This window comes from Galeopterus variegatus, unplaced genomic scaffold, assembly GCF_000696425.1.
Source record: "Galeopterus variegatus unplaced genomic scaffold, G_variegatus-3.0.2 Scaffold2746, whole genome shotgun sequence".
In the NCBI taxonomy this organism is placed as follows: domain Eukaryota; kingdom Metazoa; phylum Chordata; class Mammalia; order Dermoptera; family Cynocephalidae; genus Galeopterus; species Galeopterus variegatus.
Window position 1 is genome coordinate 176,087 of NW_007728857.1, and position 17,004 is coordinate 193,090.

Consider the following 17,004-nt stretch of genomic DNA (forward strand, 5'->3'; position numbering starts at 1 on the left):
CTCCAAAGTCCACTTTGATTCCAAGAAAAACTGACATCACAGTCCTCCAGAGTGAACCCCACACCCACCTTCTGGAAGAACCCAGCTGCCCAGCAGGAAGTGGTTTTTACAATACCACGGGATATGGGACATTGAGTGCTGGGGCGTGCATCACTGAATGCTCCCATATTAGTGGTTCTGTATATTCTTGGTGGGTCAGATTATATCAAATAGGAGCTGGGATGTGAGGATCAGTCTGTGTAAACCATCAGAATTTCTATTTCCTGACGCTCTGGGGCACTGCTAGTGACCATGATGGTCAGAGAGGATGCATGTATTTACAAAGCACTTCTAGGAGAAATGCATGCCTACTTTAAAAACTTTAAATAGAATACCATATTGAATATTTCAATAAGAATAAAAAAATATGCCACAGAGTGAGGAAACCTATCAAAAAATCATGAGAAACTCTAAATGTTGTTCTCTTACCACACCAGCAGCTCACACACAACACACACATGAACCTCAGGCTTTATTTTCACTCTGTTAATTGTTCCCTTCATTGCACAAGTTTTGTCTGAAATTGCTTTGTCTCTTCCTGCTTTTAGTGTATTATTTAAGAAATTATTGCCAAATCTAATGTCACGATGATTTCCTCCTAAGCTTTCTTCTAGTAGTTTTACAGTTTTAGGTCTTACATTTAGGTATTTAATTTTTTTGTGGTTGATTTTTAAATATTGTGTAAAGTAATGGTTCACATTTATTCTTTCACATCTGAACGTTCAGTTTTCCCAGTGACATTTGCTGAAAACAACATTTTCCCTCTGCATTGTAGTCAATAGATTCAGAATATATGATAAGCCCACAGCTACTATCATGTCCCATGTTGAAAGAATGATCTTTTATTCCTAGATCTGAAACAAGTAGTATGTCCACTCTCACCACATTTATTCAAGATATAAAATGTGACCAGAGCAATTCAACAAGAAAAATTAATACAAGCTGTCCACGTTGAAATAGAAGTACTTGTGAAATTAATTATATCCACAGATCAGAGAATAAGTGCATGAGCTTATCTGTGGATTTCCATTTATTCTCAATAACTAAGTATGTTTTTCCACTCATGGAGGAGTCTGAAGTACGTAGACTGTCATGTTTGGGTTGCTGTGGTATAAGTTTGCCACATTTTCTTGGAGGAAGTGTTATTTAAAATGCTGACAAGGAAAAGCATTCACATGTGAGTCTTCACATGGAATTTGTAAAAATATGAGAGTTTTGTGCATGCAAACGTCCTGGGATGTCCAGCTTACATGCATGGTATCACCAGTACTTGACATCCACCATCTCTTTAACTATGGCTAACAGCAAATTGTTTTACTTTTGAAACTCAACCAGTTAAACCTAAATTATATTAAGTGAAATAAGTGAGGCACAGAAAGAGAAACACCACATGTTCCCTCTTATTTGTGGGAGGTAATAAATATGAATTGTTAAGTATACAAACAAATGGGGGTAAGAAGACACAATAATCACAATTCCTCAAATGTGTTAAGACAAGTGGACAGACACGATGTCAATTGTGGGAGGGGGAGAGGCAGCAGGGAAAGGAGGAATTGGCAAAGGGACATGAAAATCAACTACATTGTATGTTGTTGAAATAAAATAATAAATATATAAATACAAAAAATCTCATTGATCCATATTTCCCAATGAGAGGCAAGTAAAAGTAAAACTCACACCACACACACACACACACACACACTCACACCACACACACGCGCGCGCACACACACACACGCACAGAGAGTATCTCAAATTGTTTACAGTCTTCCCATTAGCATTATAACATGATCTGGTATCTGCTACATCTGTCATTAGTAATACCTCTAAATGTCAGGAGCTCTTTTTTACAAGGTGTCCTATTATTTTCTGGGATCTGAGCACACAGTAGCAACCTATCCACACCCACCTAAGTATATACACAACTATTACATTTTCTTATTTGTGAATAAGAATTTGTATCAGTGTGAGCCCAGAAACAGACCTCCCTGCTGGGAGACAAAAGGCAGCTGTGCTGAGGGGGCCCTCAGGGTCCACTCTAATCGTAACCACGCCAGGAGCAGGTGCAGAGAGGAGCTGAGAAGAGATGTTCTGCTGGGATCAGGGACTTTGTCTCCCTTCAGTATCACACAGCAACCCCAGCCCCCCAACATCACCCTCTGTCTTCCACTGTCTAAGTTCTAAATAATCTGTCCTAGACACTGAGTTCCATGGAGTCTAAGCCCAGGTCAGTCTTCCCAGCTCTGAGCCAGGAGCAGGGTGGAGTCTCAGCAAAGCCTGACCATCAGAGCACAGACCCCACCTCACCTCCTAACATCTGTCTCATGTGTCCATCTGTCTGTGGACACCCCATGGCAAGTTACACTCAGGGGACCTGGAGCTGTCTCAGATGCCCTGCTGAGCCCCTGGGTCACACACACACATGATTCCAGTCCACGCAGGCACCACTGCATGACAGGCTGTGTCATGTGGGAACACAGCCATCTGCTGACCCCTGGGCTCTTCTCACAGCCCACATGCCTGATGGTAGAGAATGTCTAGATGGTCCTGCCAGGGGTCGATCTCTGTCATGGACACACTCCTGTGTGGCTGAGGTCACAGAGTGACCAGCAAGTGGGCTGGGTGGCCTGGGTACCAACATGTCTCCAATGTCCCCAGTGAACAGAGCCCAAATATTCAGGTAAAATAAGAGTTATTAATGGAAATTCCTATATTAGGAAAAAGGGAGCAATCACAGCTGAAATCACATATGGGAAAATAACAAGTAACAATTAGCAGAAATGATTAAGTGTTCTTATTATAAATTTGAATACAGGTAGAGAAATAATTCAAAAGAGTATTGAGTGCAGCACACATGTCTAGAAACAATTATTTCTGCCATTTCTTTATACTTATGTCCTCTGAAGTTATCATTTAACTTGGCTGTCCTCTTAATGCTCTAAACACAAAAACTGCAAACATCAAATTGACAAGAGACACTCCTGTCTGTGTAACTAATAAGAACCTTGCAATGGTTCAGTGTGTTCTCAGTGCGTGTCTTCCTGTTCATCTCCTCCTCACAGAGTAAAACCCTGACCTGTGTGTGAGCTCCTCACAGCCCACAGTCTTTGGAGGATAAAAAAGATGTTGGGTGGGACACCAGGATCACACAGCCTGTGTGGCTCAGAGCGACCAAAGGGGTTTATAGCACGTCGACTGCCTCATGCCTGGACACCTCCTGACTGGTTTTCTTAGCAGCTGGCACAGGAGACACTTCTTGAGAAATCCCACCAACATCTACGTGTCTCACGTTATTCATCAAAACTGAACATGTGGAATGTCCTGCAGGCCTCCAGGTCTTTGCAAGTTGCATCATCCCGTTAGCTTGTTACAACCCATGGTCTACACACACAACTCTACACACTGCTCCTAGTGCGACAATTAGCATCCAGAGATGTCAAATGCAATTGGTCCTGTCCTCATGCCTTGGGCTCCACAAACTCTGAAACTTTAGTCCTCGCTGGCCACTCTGCCTTTTCCGAAATAATCTCTCAGTAAGTAGTGTAATTACTTGCTCTACAATTTCCTCAATTAGTTAACAGTTCGAACTCTAAATGAAAGCCGTTCCTCTGCTGGGAGAGAAGTTCCAGGAATAAAAGTTTTATAATAAATAATTTAACCGATCCTTCTCCACTATTTCTAGAACTCTGTACATCTCAGGGCTTCCCTCAGCTCAGACCATGAAAGTGACCAGAGCTCCTCCCACCAAGGCTGGCCCAGCTCCTCCCCTGAGTGCCTGTGGTCATGGTGATGGACATTCCACCCACCTGACCCCTGGCCCTCTTCCTGTGAGGACACCTGCCATCCATCCACAGGGTAGCAAGTTCATCACTGCTGACAAAATCCACTCTTGACAAGCAGCAATTTCTCCTGACCAGAGCTTTTCATACCCTAATGTGGGTTTGCTTTTGTTTCCACAGTGCTTCTGCCTAAACCTTGGGGAAAAGGAGCTTTTTGTGGCTGCCCCCACCTTAGATGAAAGGGATTCAGAAGGACAAGTTTCCTGTCGGGACTGTGGCTCCTGAGCATTTCACACTGTAACTCTTTCACCACACTCAGCTGCAACAGACCCAGTGCACGTTTCTAGCTTCATCTTGTGCTAGTTGATGTGTCATCCAGCAGCCTCCGCCCCAGATCAGCTGATGTCCTGACCTTGTTCTCCCCAAAAGTTCTTGTCTCTCTCCAATTACAGGTGTCTTGTTTGTCTTCTAACTTCAGTTATGTGAAATACTGAATAAAGTTCGCTAAATCTCACCATTTCCAGATTGTGTTTGAGGTTGTTGTTATGATAAGAAACACAGACTGTTACTCGGCTGCTCACCTCTCCATGCTGAGCAGCAGTTAGATTTGTAGGACCAAGAAACTAGAAAATATCCAAATATTAATCTGCAGCTTAATAGACAAACTGCTTTAAATTCATTAATTGAAATACTGACCATCATTACAACCAATAAATACTTGATACACACAAGATGGTTAAATTCACAGGCATGTATCCCAAGTAGAATAAGCCAAGCAGATAAAAGGACACAACATGTCATTCCACTTCTATGATTTCCAGACAATAAAACATAGTATAAAGTAAAGAAAGAAATTTCAGTAGTCACCTGGTGGTAAAGTAGAGGAAGGGAAGAATAAAAAAAGAGAAATTACAGAAGAATAAATATTGGGAGTAATTGATTTGTTCACTGTATTGATAACAATGCTGGCTGAGTCAGTAATTATTAATTGCACACTTTTTGTGAAGTTTGATAAATGTCAATTATACCTCATTAAAGTTATTGCAAATAAACAGATACTTGGGTAGGGAAAGAGTGGTAGAAAGATAGATGAAAATGTGTGAAGTGACAGAGACTCTTAAAACTCATCTGAATGGATTCTAGCTCTATATGTGTTTTTAGATAAAATGTAGAATGAAACACATCACACATGTTCTCATTATAGAAAAAAAGGTCCTGCAAACCTCACTAGGAAGGTCCAACTCTGTCCTGGGGTGTGTTCAGGGAGGAATGTGAATGTGTTTTTAGATAAAATGTAGAATGAAACACATCACACATGTTCTCATTATAGAAAAAAAGGTCCTGCAAACCTCACTAGGAAGGTCCAACTCTGTCCTGGGGTGTGTTCAGGGAGGAATGTGATCCAGTGTGAGTAGCACAGCCCCAGACACTGGGATGGCACTGATAATTCATTTGGACACTGCACATGTCCCCTACAGTTCTGGGTGTCCATTTAATCTGTAAAATGGAAGGCACATTGTCACCCACAACACATGATTTTTGTGCTTCGGCAAAATGAAACAGTGTTATGAGTGTTGTGTATATCACAGCACAAACACACTATTTTAAAAAATCACACTTTCTCAATTGCCACAGAATTCTTTGTGGGCACTGTCACATGCTCTAGGAAGTGTCCCCTTCATAGGTGTCCGACCCCATATCTACCTATATAGCAGGAAAATATGCAAATAGAGCCTCTCTCTGCTGATGAAAACCAGCCCAGCCCTGACCCTGCAGATCTGGGAGACGAGCCTCAGCCCCAGATTCCCAGGAGCTCCCATTCAGTGATCAGGACTGAACACAGACGAGTCACCATGGAGACAGGGATGAGTTGGATTTTCCTTATTGCAATTTTAAAAGGTGATTTATGGAGAGTAAAAAACATTGAAAATGTGAGTGGATGTGTGTGAGAAAACAAGTGGATTTGAGTGTCATATTCTGACCAGGACGTCTCTGTATTTTCAGGTGTCCAGTGTGAGGTGCAGCTGGTGGAGTCTGGGGGGGGGGGCTTGGTCCAGCCTGGAGGGTCTCTGAGACTCTCCTGTGTGGCCTCTGGATTCACCATCAGCGACTACTACATGGACTGGGTCCACCAGGCTCCAGGAAAGGGGCTGGAGTGGGTTAGTTTCATTAGAAACAAAGCTAATAGTCACAGCACAGAATATGCTGCATCTGTGAAAGGCAGATTCACCATCTCAAGTGAAGATTCCAAAAGCACTGTCTATCTGCAAATGGACAGCGTGAAGTCCGAGGACACAGCCATGTATTACTGTGTGAGAGACACAGTGAGGGAAAGTCAGTCTGTGCCCAGACACAAACCTCCATGCAGGGGTGTGTGGGACCACCAGAGGGCGAGCAGGACACACTGAGCAAGCATCGGCCCTGGAGCAGGTGCAGGTGGAGGGTAAGTGCTGGTTTATGTTTGTGCTCTTGAGCTTCCTCTTCATCAGTTTCCCAGAAATCCCCTCTAGATTCATGACTCTGGGTTTACCACTGACATCTCTGAATTAAAGCTCTTATTGTAGCAGGAGGACATATTCTCACATGCACACCAGTCAGCGTGTCACTTATGAAATCAGAATGACCCTGTTGTGGTCACCAGAATCAGAGTCCTGAGGAAGCTCAGAGGACCTTGTGAGTATCTACCAGACAGGCTCAGGGCGGTGCCCTCAGTGGGGTTTCCCTTTAAAGATGCTCTTTGAAACTCATATTTGAAGCAAGAAGAGGCTGGAGCAGGTTCAGAGACCAGTGTCATCCAGTGGATTTTAGATCTGACCACCCTCCTTTGCAGGTGCACATCAGACTCAGCACTGATCAGGATTTCTTGTGATTTTAGAGCCTCTCCAATTATAAGACACAGGATTCTGCACTTAAAAATCTCTTTTCAGTCTCTATGGTAAAATCCAGTGTTGGTTTGAGGAAGCTAAGAGTGTTCTCCTCAGACAGAACTGAAGTCTCTAGGGAAAAAAAAATTGCGGTCTAAAAGAAGATGACAAAGGGTACAAAAGCAATTTCTGGTGATGGGTATGTACCTAATATTAATCTGGCCCCTACATCATGGGCAGGAGGGGGACAATCATCTTTGTATCTCATGAATATTCAAAATAAATAAATAAATGAAGAAGATGAGATTGTTGGGTCTTCTTCATTGCCTGGTGACAGCTCCCCAAAGGGAGTGTCTCAGTTGTCAGACATGGGTCTGTGGGGATGGCTGTGAGTGTACATGACTGAAGGAGACTGATTCTCACTATTCCCAAGTGTCTTTCTTCAGGTGCAGGTTCAGGAGTTGGGCTCAACAGTGGTGAAGCCCTTGGAGAGACTCTCCCTCACTTGTGCTATCGCTGGATTCTTTATCACAACCAGTGGTTTCTGCTTTGAATTGATCCTCTGAGCCCTTGGGTAGGAGCTGTAGTGGATGAGCTAAATTTGCCCTTATGAGAAATGACACAGCAGCCTGTCCATCAAGAATTGAGTCTTCATCTCCAGAGATGTGTCTAAAAACCAGTTTTTCCTGCAGTCAGCTCCACGATGGCCGAGGACATGGCTGTGTGGTACTGTGCAAGAGAAGCAGAGGCAGTGTGAGTCCAGACACATCCCCCTGCAGGAGGACAGGGGACCTCCACGGAGCACTGTGGACACACCCAGCAGGTGGACCTCAGGGCAGCTGCAGTGGAAGGCATGGAGGGTTTTCCCTCAGCAGCTGTGGTTTCCAACCAGGACCTGCCTCCCAAAAGCCTCCCAACAGAGTAAACCCAGGTAAAATTCGTCACTTTCTACATCACTTTTTCCCCCTTTAAGAGTCAGGAGTTGCTGACTTGACTTGTCTGTTTCAGGACAGGATGTAGAAGGATATTTCTTAAAACAAGTCATCCATGTATTTATAGGTGAACCAGTGAACACAGTCCTTTTCCTTTCTTTTTTTTTATAAGTACTCATAAATTACAATGCTAATTGTCAACCCTTATGCCCATGATGTGAGGGCCAGATTCATGCTGGAGCCATACCCGTTACCAGAAATTAATTTTGTACCCCTTGTCCTCCACACACTTGTACCCTAACCACCCTCCCCCTCCCCCTTCCCCCCGCCCTGCACTGTAGCCCTAGGAATGTTCTCTCCTTCTGCAAGTCCAACACACCACTGTGGTCTTTCTTTCCTTCCTTCCTTTCTCTCTTAGCTCACACATATGACCAAGCACATATCCCTCTGTGCTTTGCTTATTTAACAGAACATAAGTTTCACCAGGCTCATTAATTTTCTTGAAAATGGGAGTATTTCCTTCTTTTTTATGGCAGAGTCATATTCCATGGCATACATATGCCACTGTTTCCTTATCCAATCATCCAACGATAGACATGTAGGTAGGTTCCATGTCTTGGCTACTGTAAACAGAGCTGCAGTGACCATAGGAGAGCAGGTAACCCCTCGACATGATGATTTCCATTACTCTGGGTATATACCCAGATGGGGAATTGCTGGATCATATGGTAGTTCTACTTGTAGTAGTTTGAGAAACTCAATACTATTTTCCAAAGTGTTTGTACTAATTGACAGTCCCACCAATAGTGCAGCAGTGTTCCCTTCTGTCTCCATCCTCACCAGCATTTGTTATTCATCATCTTTTTGATTATAGCCAGTCTAACTGGGGTGAGGTGGTATCTCAATGTAATTTTAATTCTCATTTCCCTGATGACTAGTGATGTTGAGCATTTGTTCATATATCTGTTGTCTATTTGTACGTCTTCCTTTGAAAACTGTCTATTCAGCTCCTTTGCCCATTTTTTTTTTACATGGGTTATTTGCTTTTTTACTGTATAATTGCTTGAGTTCTATGTATATTTTGGACATTAATCCCTTGTTGGATGCATAGTTAGCACAAATTTTCTCATAATCTGTAGGTCGCCTTTTCATGCTGTTGATTGTTTCCTTTGCTGTTCAGAAACTTTTTAGTTTCATATTGTCCCATTTGTTAATTTTTTTCTTCTGCTGCTTGTGCTTACAGGCTCACATTCATGAAGCCTATGCCTTGATCTAACAGCTGAAGTGTGTCACTTATATTTTCCCTTAGTAATTTTACAGTGTCAGGTCTTATACTTAAGTCTTTAATCCATTTTTAGTTGGTGTTAGTGTATGGTGAGAGATGCATATCTAGTTTCATTCTTCTGCACATGGATATCCAGTTTCCACAGCAATACTTGTCGAAGAGGCAGTCCTTTCCCCAATGTAGTTCTTTGTTTCCTTTGTCTAATATCAGATGACTATAAGCCTGAGGGGTGACTTCTGGGTTCTCAATTCTAACGCACTGGTCTGAATGTCTATTTTTATACCAGTACCATGCTGTTTTCATTATAATAGCTTTGTAGTATAATTTGAAGTCAGGTAGTATTATGCCTCTGCCTTTATTATGTTTGCTCAGAGTTACTTTGGCTATTTGGGGTCTTTTGTTTTTCCATATGAAAGGTAGGATTATTTTTTCCCATTTCTGTGAAGAATGTCATTTGTATTTTGATGGGGTTTGCATTGAATCTGTAGAATACTTTGGTTAGTATAAACATTTTCACAATGTTAATTCTTTCAATCCAAGAGCATGGAATATCTCTCCATCTTTTTGTGTCTTCTTAAATTTCTTTCTGAAGTGGTTGGTAGTTCTCATTGTAGTGGTCTTTCACCTCCTGGGTTAAGTTGATCCCTAGGTATCTTATTTTTTTTTGTGTGTGTGTGAAAATTGTAAATGGGCTTAGTTTATTTCTCTTTCTGTTATTTCATTATATAATATGCAAATGCAGTTTATAATCTTCCATACAGGCTTTTTTCACTTAATAAAATGAATCTATGTTTCCCAATGTATTTTCATGACTTAATAACTTAGTGTGTTTTACTGCTGAATTATATTACATTGTCTGAATGTACAACATTATATTTAATCATCCACCTACTGAAGGGTATCTTGGTTACTTCCAAGTTTTAGCAACTTGGTAGCTTTATAAATAAAATTACTATAAATATGCATGTGCAGGGTTTTGTGTGGAAATGTTTTCAGGTTCTTTGAGAATGCAACAAGTTGTGAGATGGCTGGATTATTCCTAATAGTATGTTTAGTTTTGTAGGAAACTGCCAAAGTACTGTAACATTTTTTACTCCCACCAACAATGAACAAGAGTTTCTGTTGGTCCTCAACCTCCCCAGAATTTGGCAATTTTAAGTGTTCTGACTTCTGGCCATTCTACCTGGTGCATAATGGTATCAAATTATTGCTTTAATTTCCATTTTTCCAACTACATATGGTGTGAAGTATTTTTAAAATCCCTATTTACCATCTGTCTATATTTATTGGTCAGGTACCTAGAGAGGTTTATAGCCCAATTTGCAATCAGAAACATTGGAATTTTTTAAAAATAAATTTTGAGTTTCTTAGTTTTATTTTTATATTTTGGATAACAGCCAATCATCAGTTATATATTTATCAATATTTTCTACCTTTATAATATTAAAAAAATTTTTTTGACAGTACCTATTTAAAAATAGTTTTGACAGTAACTTTTGTGACAGGACATTTTAAATTTAAATGAAAAATATTTTATTATTTCTTATTGATGAACTGTGACTTTAGTGTTGTATCTAAAAAGTCATCAAACATAAGGTCATCTACATTTTCTTCTGTGCTTCCTTTATATAGTTTCATGGTTTTGAACTTTACATTTAGGGCTGAGAACCAGTACAATTTTATTTTATTAAGTATGTAATCTCTGTGTCTACATGCATTATTATTATATTTTGCAAATGGATGCCACCTTGTTTCAGTACCAGTTGTTTAAAAAAACAATATTTTCTCTATTGTAATTTTTTCTCATCTTTTATCAAAGTTCAGTTGTGTATTTTTGTCTGGGTTTATTCCTTGCTCCGTATCTTCTTTAATTGATCTGTTTGTCTGTTCCCTCACTGATATCACACTGTCTTGATAACTGTTACTTCACAGAAGGTCTTAAAGTCAGATGATGTTGGTCCTCCAACAATGTTCTTTGATGTTGTCCTGGCAGGGGCAGGCTGTCAGTAAGAATCTGGCCTTCACATATTGGGCACGAGGGGTGACAATCAGCTCTGTATCTCATAAATATTCATAACCAATAACAAATTGTTTTGTCTACTCCGGGTCTTTCATCTCTCAGTATAAAAATTAGAATCCATTGGTCAAACTCCAAGAAATAAGCTTCTTGGATTTAGAATTTGATTGTGTTGAACCTATAGATCAGGGTGAGAAGAAGTGATGCTTGTGCAACATCGAGTCTTTCCATTCATGCCATGAAATATCTCCTCATTTAATTTATTCTTCCACCAGAGATTCTTTTATTTTTGTCAGATTTTGTCCAAATTTACTTAGTTTTATAACAAAATATTTTATTTTTGTGGGTGCTAATGTACATAATATTATGTTTTTAATTTTAAACTCTGATTATTTGTTTCAGTCACATAGAAAGATGATTACTCTTGCTAAGGACTTTAATGTGTTTTTTGAAAACTCACATATCGAACTCACAAATACCACTAATGTGATGTTATTTGAAAATGGGGATTTGGGAAGAAAACACATTATTTTATTAAATAAAAATTATTTTATGAATTTACCTTTCAAAAATTAATTGAAATCGGTAGAATGTAAAATTACAATAATATAATGTAAGTAAAATTGTATTTTAATTTTGTGTGTGTAGTGCCAACTTTAATACAACTAAAAAGAGACATGTGTAAATCTAAAACAAAAACAAAGAACACAAAGAAACAAAAATTTAAGGATACATATGTGTGTGAAAACTAGAAAAATATTTGATGATATTAACCAAAGAAAAACCTAAATCAAAGGAAATGGGAGCCATGTTCATGAGCTGGAAGACTCAGTATTATAAGATGACACATCCCAAGTTTGGTCTGTAGATTTATTGAAGCATCTGCAGTAAAATACTCATTAAGTATTTTGTAGAAATCAGCAAGCTAATTATAAAATTTTTAGAGATGAGTAATAAATGTAGGAAAACCAAAATATTTTTCAAAGAAGATTAAAAGTAGAGAACTTATATAATCTCAGGAATATATATATAATTTCAGGAATGATGGTAAAGCTACAGGAATCAAGATTTATGGAACAGGTGAAAGGAAGACTCATTTAATAAATAAACAAAATAGAGATCACAGCATAGAACAAAACAAAGAAAATCAATTTATTTTGGACAACTTCTTTTGAAAAGAAAATTATATGAAAGTGGCATAATCTCTTATACAAATGGCATTGTGACAATTGGCCATTCATATGCAAATCTATAATTTACCTTAGAACATCAGATTCTGCAAAAATGGGTCGTTTTCTCTTATCCACCATCACTTTAGTATTGGGAAAATTCTGGATTATACAGCAGTATAGCTGCTGTATTCATTTTAGATATTCTCTCCATATGAATGCATTTTTATTTCTGTTAAAATTATTTAGAGCTCCTTGCAACATGCCTTGGGCTTCCAGAAGGAAAATGTTTGCACAGAACCTTAGACACTGACATAAAACTTACAACATAAATGTTCTGAGATTGCCCAGCCAGCCTAAGCTTTGGCAGTAGATACTGAGATCAAAGTAACATCATCAGTGCCCAAATTTAAAATAAATAAATAAATAAATAAACAAATATGTAAAAGATTGGAAATAATGTTCATAGTTTTGTTGGTATTTTTACACCAAGAATAAAATCAAAGTAGAGTATATATAAAATTATGATTATAATATCTGTAAATTGCCACTGTACAGATTTTTTTTTTAATTTGAAAAGGAGTTTAGACACAATGTTCATGCATTTTGATATTTATTTGAAAGATACATGAGAACCAAACAAAACATTGTGAACTACTCCCTTAGTCAAGAATTTATTCTTATGCTCAGAAAGGTGTTGCTGCTTTTTGACCTGTTTCTTTTTTTTTTTGTCTTTTGTCTTTTTTTCCGTGTCTGGCAACGGATCGCAACCCTCAGTGTTGCCCCCGTACCGGACCAGGGACCGGCAACGGGATTGCAACCCTCGGTGCTGCTCCCGCGCCTCGCTCAGCCAGTGAGCGGGAACCGGTCTGTATGTGGGATCCGAACCCTTGGGCGGGAGCGCCGCTGCGCTTCCCAAGTGGCGCACTATCCAGTGCGCCACCGGGCCGGCCCATTTTTGACCTGTTTCTAATGTGCCTCATAAATCAAATACTCTCCCTCCCCAGATTTACAATCTAAGAGAGTTCAAGAGAAGAAATATCTTGAGAAGCCCCAAAATATTAGGGATATCCTGAACTTAGTCCCTTTCAACTTATAAGAAAAGGCTCCTCAGCATGCAAATTTTCTTCCAAACTCTAGGGTAAAATAAACTCTTGGGCTGTGGAAGCTCAAACTTTGTCTTCAGAGAGAGCTGAGGACTCTTCAGAAGGGAATTGGTGCTTTAGGGAAGGATAACATTGCTGTGTCTTCTCCTTTGCCAAGTGACAGCTACCCAAAGTGATTGTCTCAGATGACAGGCACAAGTCTGTAGGATGGTTGTGACTGCACAAGAACTGAGAAAATTGATTTTCCTTGTCCCCAGGTGTCCTGACCCAGGTGCAGCTGCAGAAGTTAAGCCTGGGACTGGTAAAGCCCTCAAAGACCCTCACCCTCACCAGCACTGGGTCTGGATTCTCCATCACAACCAGTGGTTGTGACTGGAGCAGGATCTGCCAGTCCGCTGGAAGGGGCTTTAGTTGATGGAACAAATGAGTTATGGTGGCAGCACAACTTATAACTCATCCCTCCAGAGCTGTATCTCGATCACATGAGACACAGCCAAGAAACAGTTCTCCAAGCATCTGGGTTCCATGGCCACAGAGGACATGGCTGTGTATTAGTCTGTGAGTGACACGGTGAGAGTAACTCAGTGTGAGCCCAGACACAGACTTTCCTACAGGGGACAGGAGAGAGTGGGTCTGCAGGGTATGCTCAGGGCTCACGCAACACCTTTTCTCAGGGCAGCAGCAGGTGCAGAGAGAGAATGGGGAGGGGTTACCTGGTGAGATGAGGGATTTCCTCTTTTGTCCTAATTTTTACATACCTCAGAGTGACACATCTGGCTTTGTTCCATGTGACTCTGATTTGTCACATTTCACTGGAAACAAAGAATAAAGAAGTAACTCTCTGTAGGTGAGATGTGACTAATCTCCAGGACCTTTTTCCTTGACAGTTTCCTTCATGACTGCTCTTTCTTGGCAAAAATAACTTCCTGAGGATTCCTGTCTTCCTGGACTGGGAGTTATTTCTCTTAAGCTTTTCTTCCCTTTTGGCACTCTGTCCACATTTAAAGCTCATGACCTCAGACCTCTGACAGGCACACGTTTCTCCACATGAGTGTGACCAGGCCCTGGGATTTTTGCCCCTCAGGAGTCTGCAAGGACTTCCACCTTAACCAACCTCTAGTGAGTCTCCATGGAGGCCTCTTCATGACTAGTCCTCACCCGTGTTCTACTGAGCCAAGTTTAAGCAAAGAATCCTGCTAAGTCCTTTTTCTAATTATCTCCCTCTGCTAAACACTTGATAGCTAAACAAGTCACTCTTAGCAATTTTCCATTCAATCTTTCCATTGAATATAAATATCCATTTTTTTCTGCATCACTCAGAGTTGAGTTCAATCTCTGTCTTGTATTGCAATATTATTGAATAAAGTCTTTCCTGCCATTTTCAGCAAGTGTCATAATAATTTTCATTTAACAGTCCTGTTGCCACAAACTGGATTGGGCTCATACCAGGGATTCCCACAGCTTCACTCATGCAGGCTGACCAGGGAATCCTCCCAACAAGGCTGACCCAGCTCCTGTCAAAGAGGCTCCTTTTGACTAAACATTATTCAGGTTCTCGTGATTCCTTTTCTCAAATAGGTCTCTAATCTTGGACTTCCCTGTCAGTATTGGTAGTACCCAATTTTTGTAAGTATCCTGAAGAGTCCGTTTAGCCAGAATTCACCACCTTTGATATTAGATCACTCCTGATATCCATGCAGAGTCCTCCAGCCCCACCATGCCAGGGGGTGTCTGACCACTTTTGCTTGCCTTCTGCAAAAACCCCAACACAGAATACCCCTTAACTTGAAGCTTCCTCTTAGTAATTTTTTACCCTCGATCCCCACACTGCTCTTTGTCTATAAATACCCACTTGATCATGTTATATTTTAAGTTGAGGTCAAACTCTCTCCTCTCCTGCAAAATCATTGTAGTCACCCTGTGTGAAGTCTGCCTTACTGTTACTTAACATGTGCCAGAGTAAATGTTTTTTTGTCTTTAATTCTACTCGCACTGAGTGTGTGAGGCCACAGTGATAGATATCATGATTATTTACGAACCTGACATCATTCCATTAAGATAGTCATTGTAACTATATGAATGAGTGTTTTTCCCCCTAAATATCCATATGTTGAAACCTAATCCTCAATGTGATGCCATTAGGAGTTGGATGCATTTGGAGGTGGTTTGCTCGTTAGGGTGAGCTCTCATGAATGGAATTGGTGTCCTTGTAAATGACATTAAAGGGACATTCCTTGGATCTTCTGCCATGAGAGACACATTGTGGAGACACCATTTGTTAAGCGGTGTGAGCTCTCAGCAAACACTGAATCTTCCAGTAGCTTGATCTTGGACTTCTCAGCCACCAAAACTCTGAGAAATAAATTTCTGTTTACTAAAAGATACCAGTTTATGGTATTTTGTTATAGCACCCTTTATTAACATGGTGACTAGTTGATAACTTCAGACCATAAGCACAGTTGAGAGGCAGCAATCCATACAAGCCACAGTTTACCCACGTTCTAAAGTGTGCTCACTTTTCTACAGCAGGGCACCTTTCAGAACTACTGTTCAAGGTCCTGAACCCATGATTCCCTGAGATGAGAACCTTCTGGATGTTGTCAGTGACTTAGAAATCAGGCTGTTGTTGAGGGAAGGAAGGTGTGACCAGGAGGACAGGAGCACAGGGTCCAGTGATCCTACATCCTTCAGATTTTCCCAGTAGCAGAAACCCTGATAGAATAGATGGGGTGATTTAAATGTTTAAAATGGATGTCTGTGGGTTTGACACCAAATGTTTTATTACGACATATTTTGCAAGAGGCAATCCAAGTCTTCAACAAAATTCCATTTTAGGAGTACAGTGACCTTGAGATTTCTGCATGTGACTGACTCAAAGTGATGGACTTTATAGGGCTCTGCATCCCAAGATTTATGGCTCATGGATCTAGAAATCAGTGGTGAGAGGTACAATTACTTTATCTCATCACATCTATGGGGACAATGCACATTTCTTTTTCATAATTTTCCTTCCTATCTCCACAACCTTGGGCTGTGATCAGTTAGGACAACTGGTCCTCAGGATGCAATGTTTACATAAGGTGGGGACAAGAAGGATTTCAGTGAGTCCGAGGATGTGATGACAGCCTGATTCATAAAAATTCCTATAAACATGGATCATCAAAAAAAGAAAGTGTTAGAATATGGATGATGGTATTTGACTTGTCTCCTTTGGTGTAAAGTTGCTGCTACCAGCAGAGACAGATAGGAGCCACCTTGACCCATGCAGAGTGTGGGAGTTTCTTCTGTTGCATTCACCATGGTCTAGAGCAACTGCATCAAACACCTGACAGTGCCCAAGTCACCAACGTCAATGGACACTTAGTGATCAAGGCCTCGGCCATCCCACCAGCCAAGCAATACGAAATCATCACCAACACCGAAGTACTGGCCATGACTTAGAAGAATCTAGACTGGACATGAGAGGGGATAGTGACAAGTGTCAAGTGGTGACCACAGGTCCAGCTACAGTGTGGACAATGAAGCCTGATCCACGAACTCTCACACTGTGACTTCCATGCACATTGGGACTGGCTGCTGTTTCAAAGCCTTCATTGCAAAGTGGACTGAACATTGCACTGTGGGCATCGAATCATGAAAAGTGGACGTCGAGGGCTCACTCTAGTGGGTTCCTGTTGATCCCATTCGTGTCCACTGAGCCAACACAGATTACAGCAGCCATTGCATTAGATAGTTCTGTGTGTACATGATTCACCTGCAGCTGAGAGTGTGCTCAGGTGATGTAAGACTTTCTCCATTGCAGTGGGGATTCTG

The 17,004-nt window shown here is 40.7% G+C and overlaps 1 gene segment (V, D, J or C); it reads left to right on the plus strand.

Annotated features, from left to right (window-relative positions):
* The first annotated feature begins 5,671 nt into the window (after positions 1-5,671).
* Positions 5,672-16,632, plus strand: LOC103598810. The segment is given in 5 exon segments: positions 5,672-5,717; positions 5,823-6,130; positions 10,893-10,949; positions 16,085-16,137; positions 16,413-16,632. Coding segments are annotated over 5 exon segments (684 nt in total).
* The last annotated feature ends 372 nt before the right edge of the window (positions 16,633-17,004 follow it).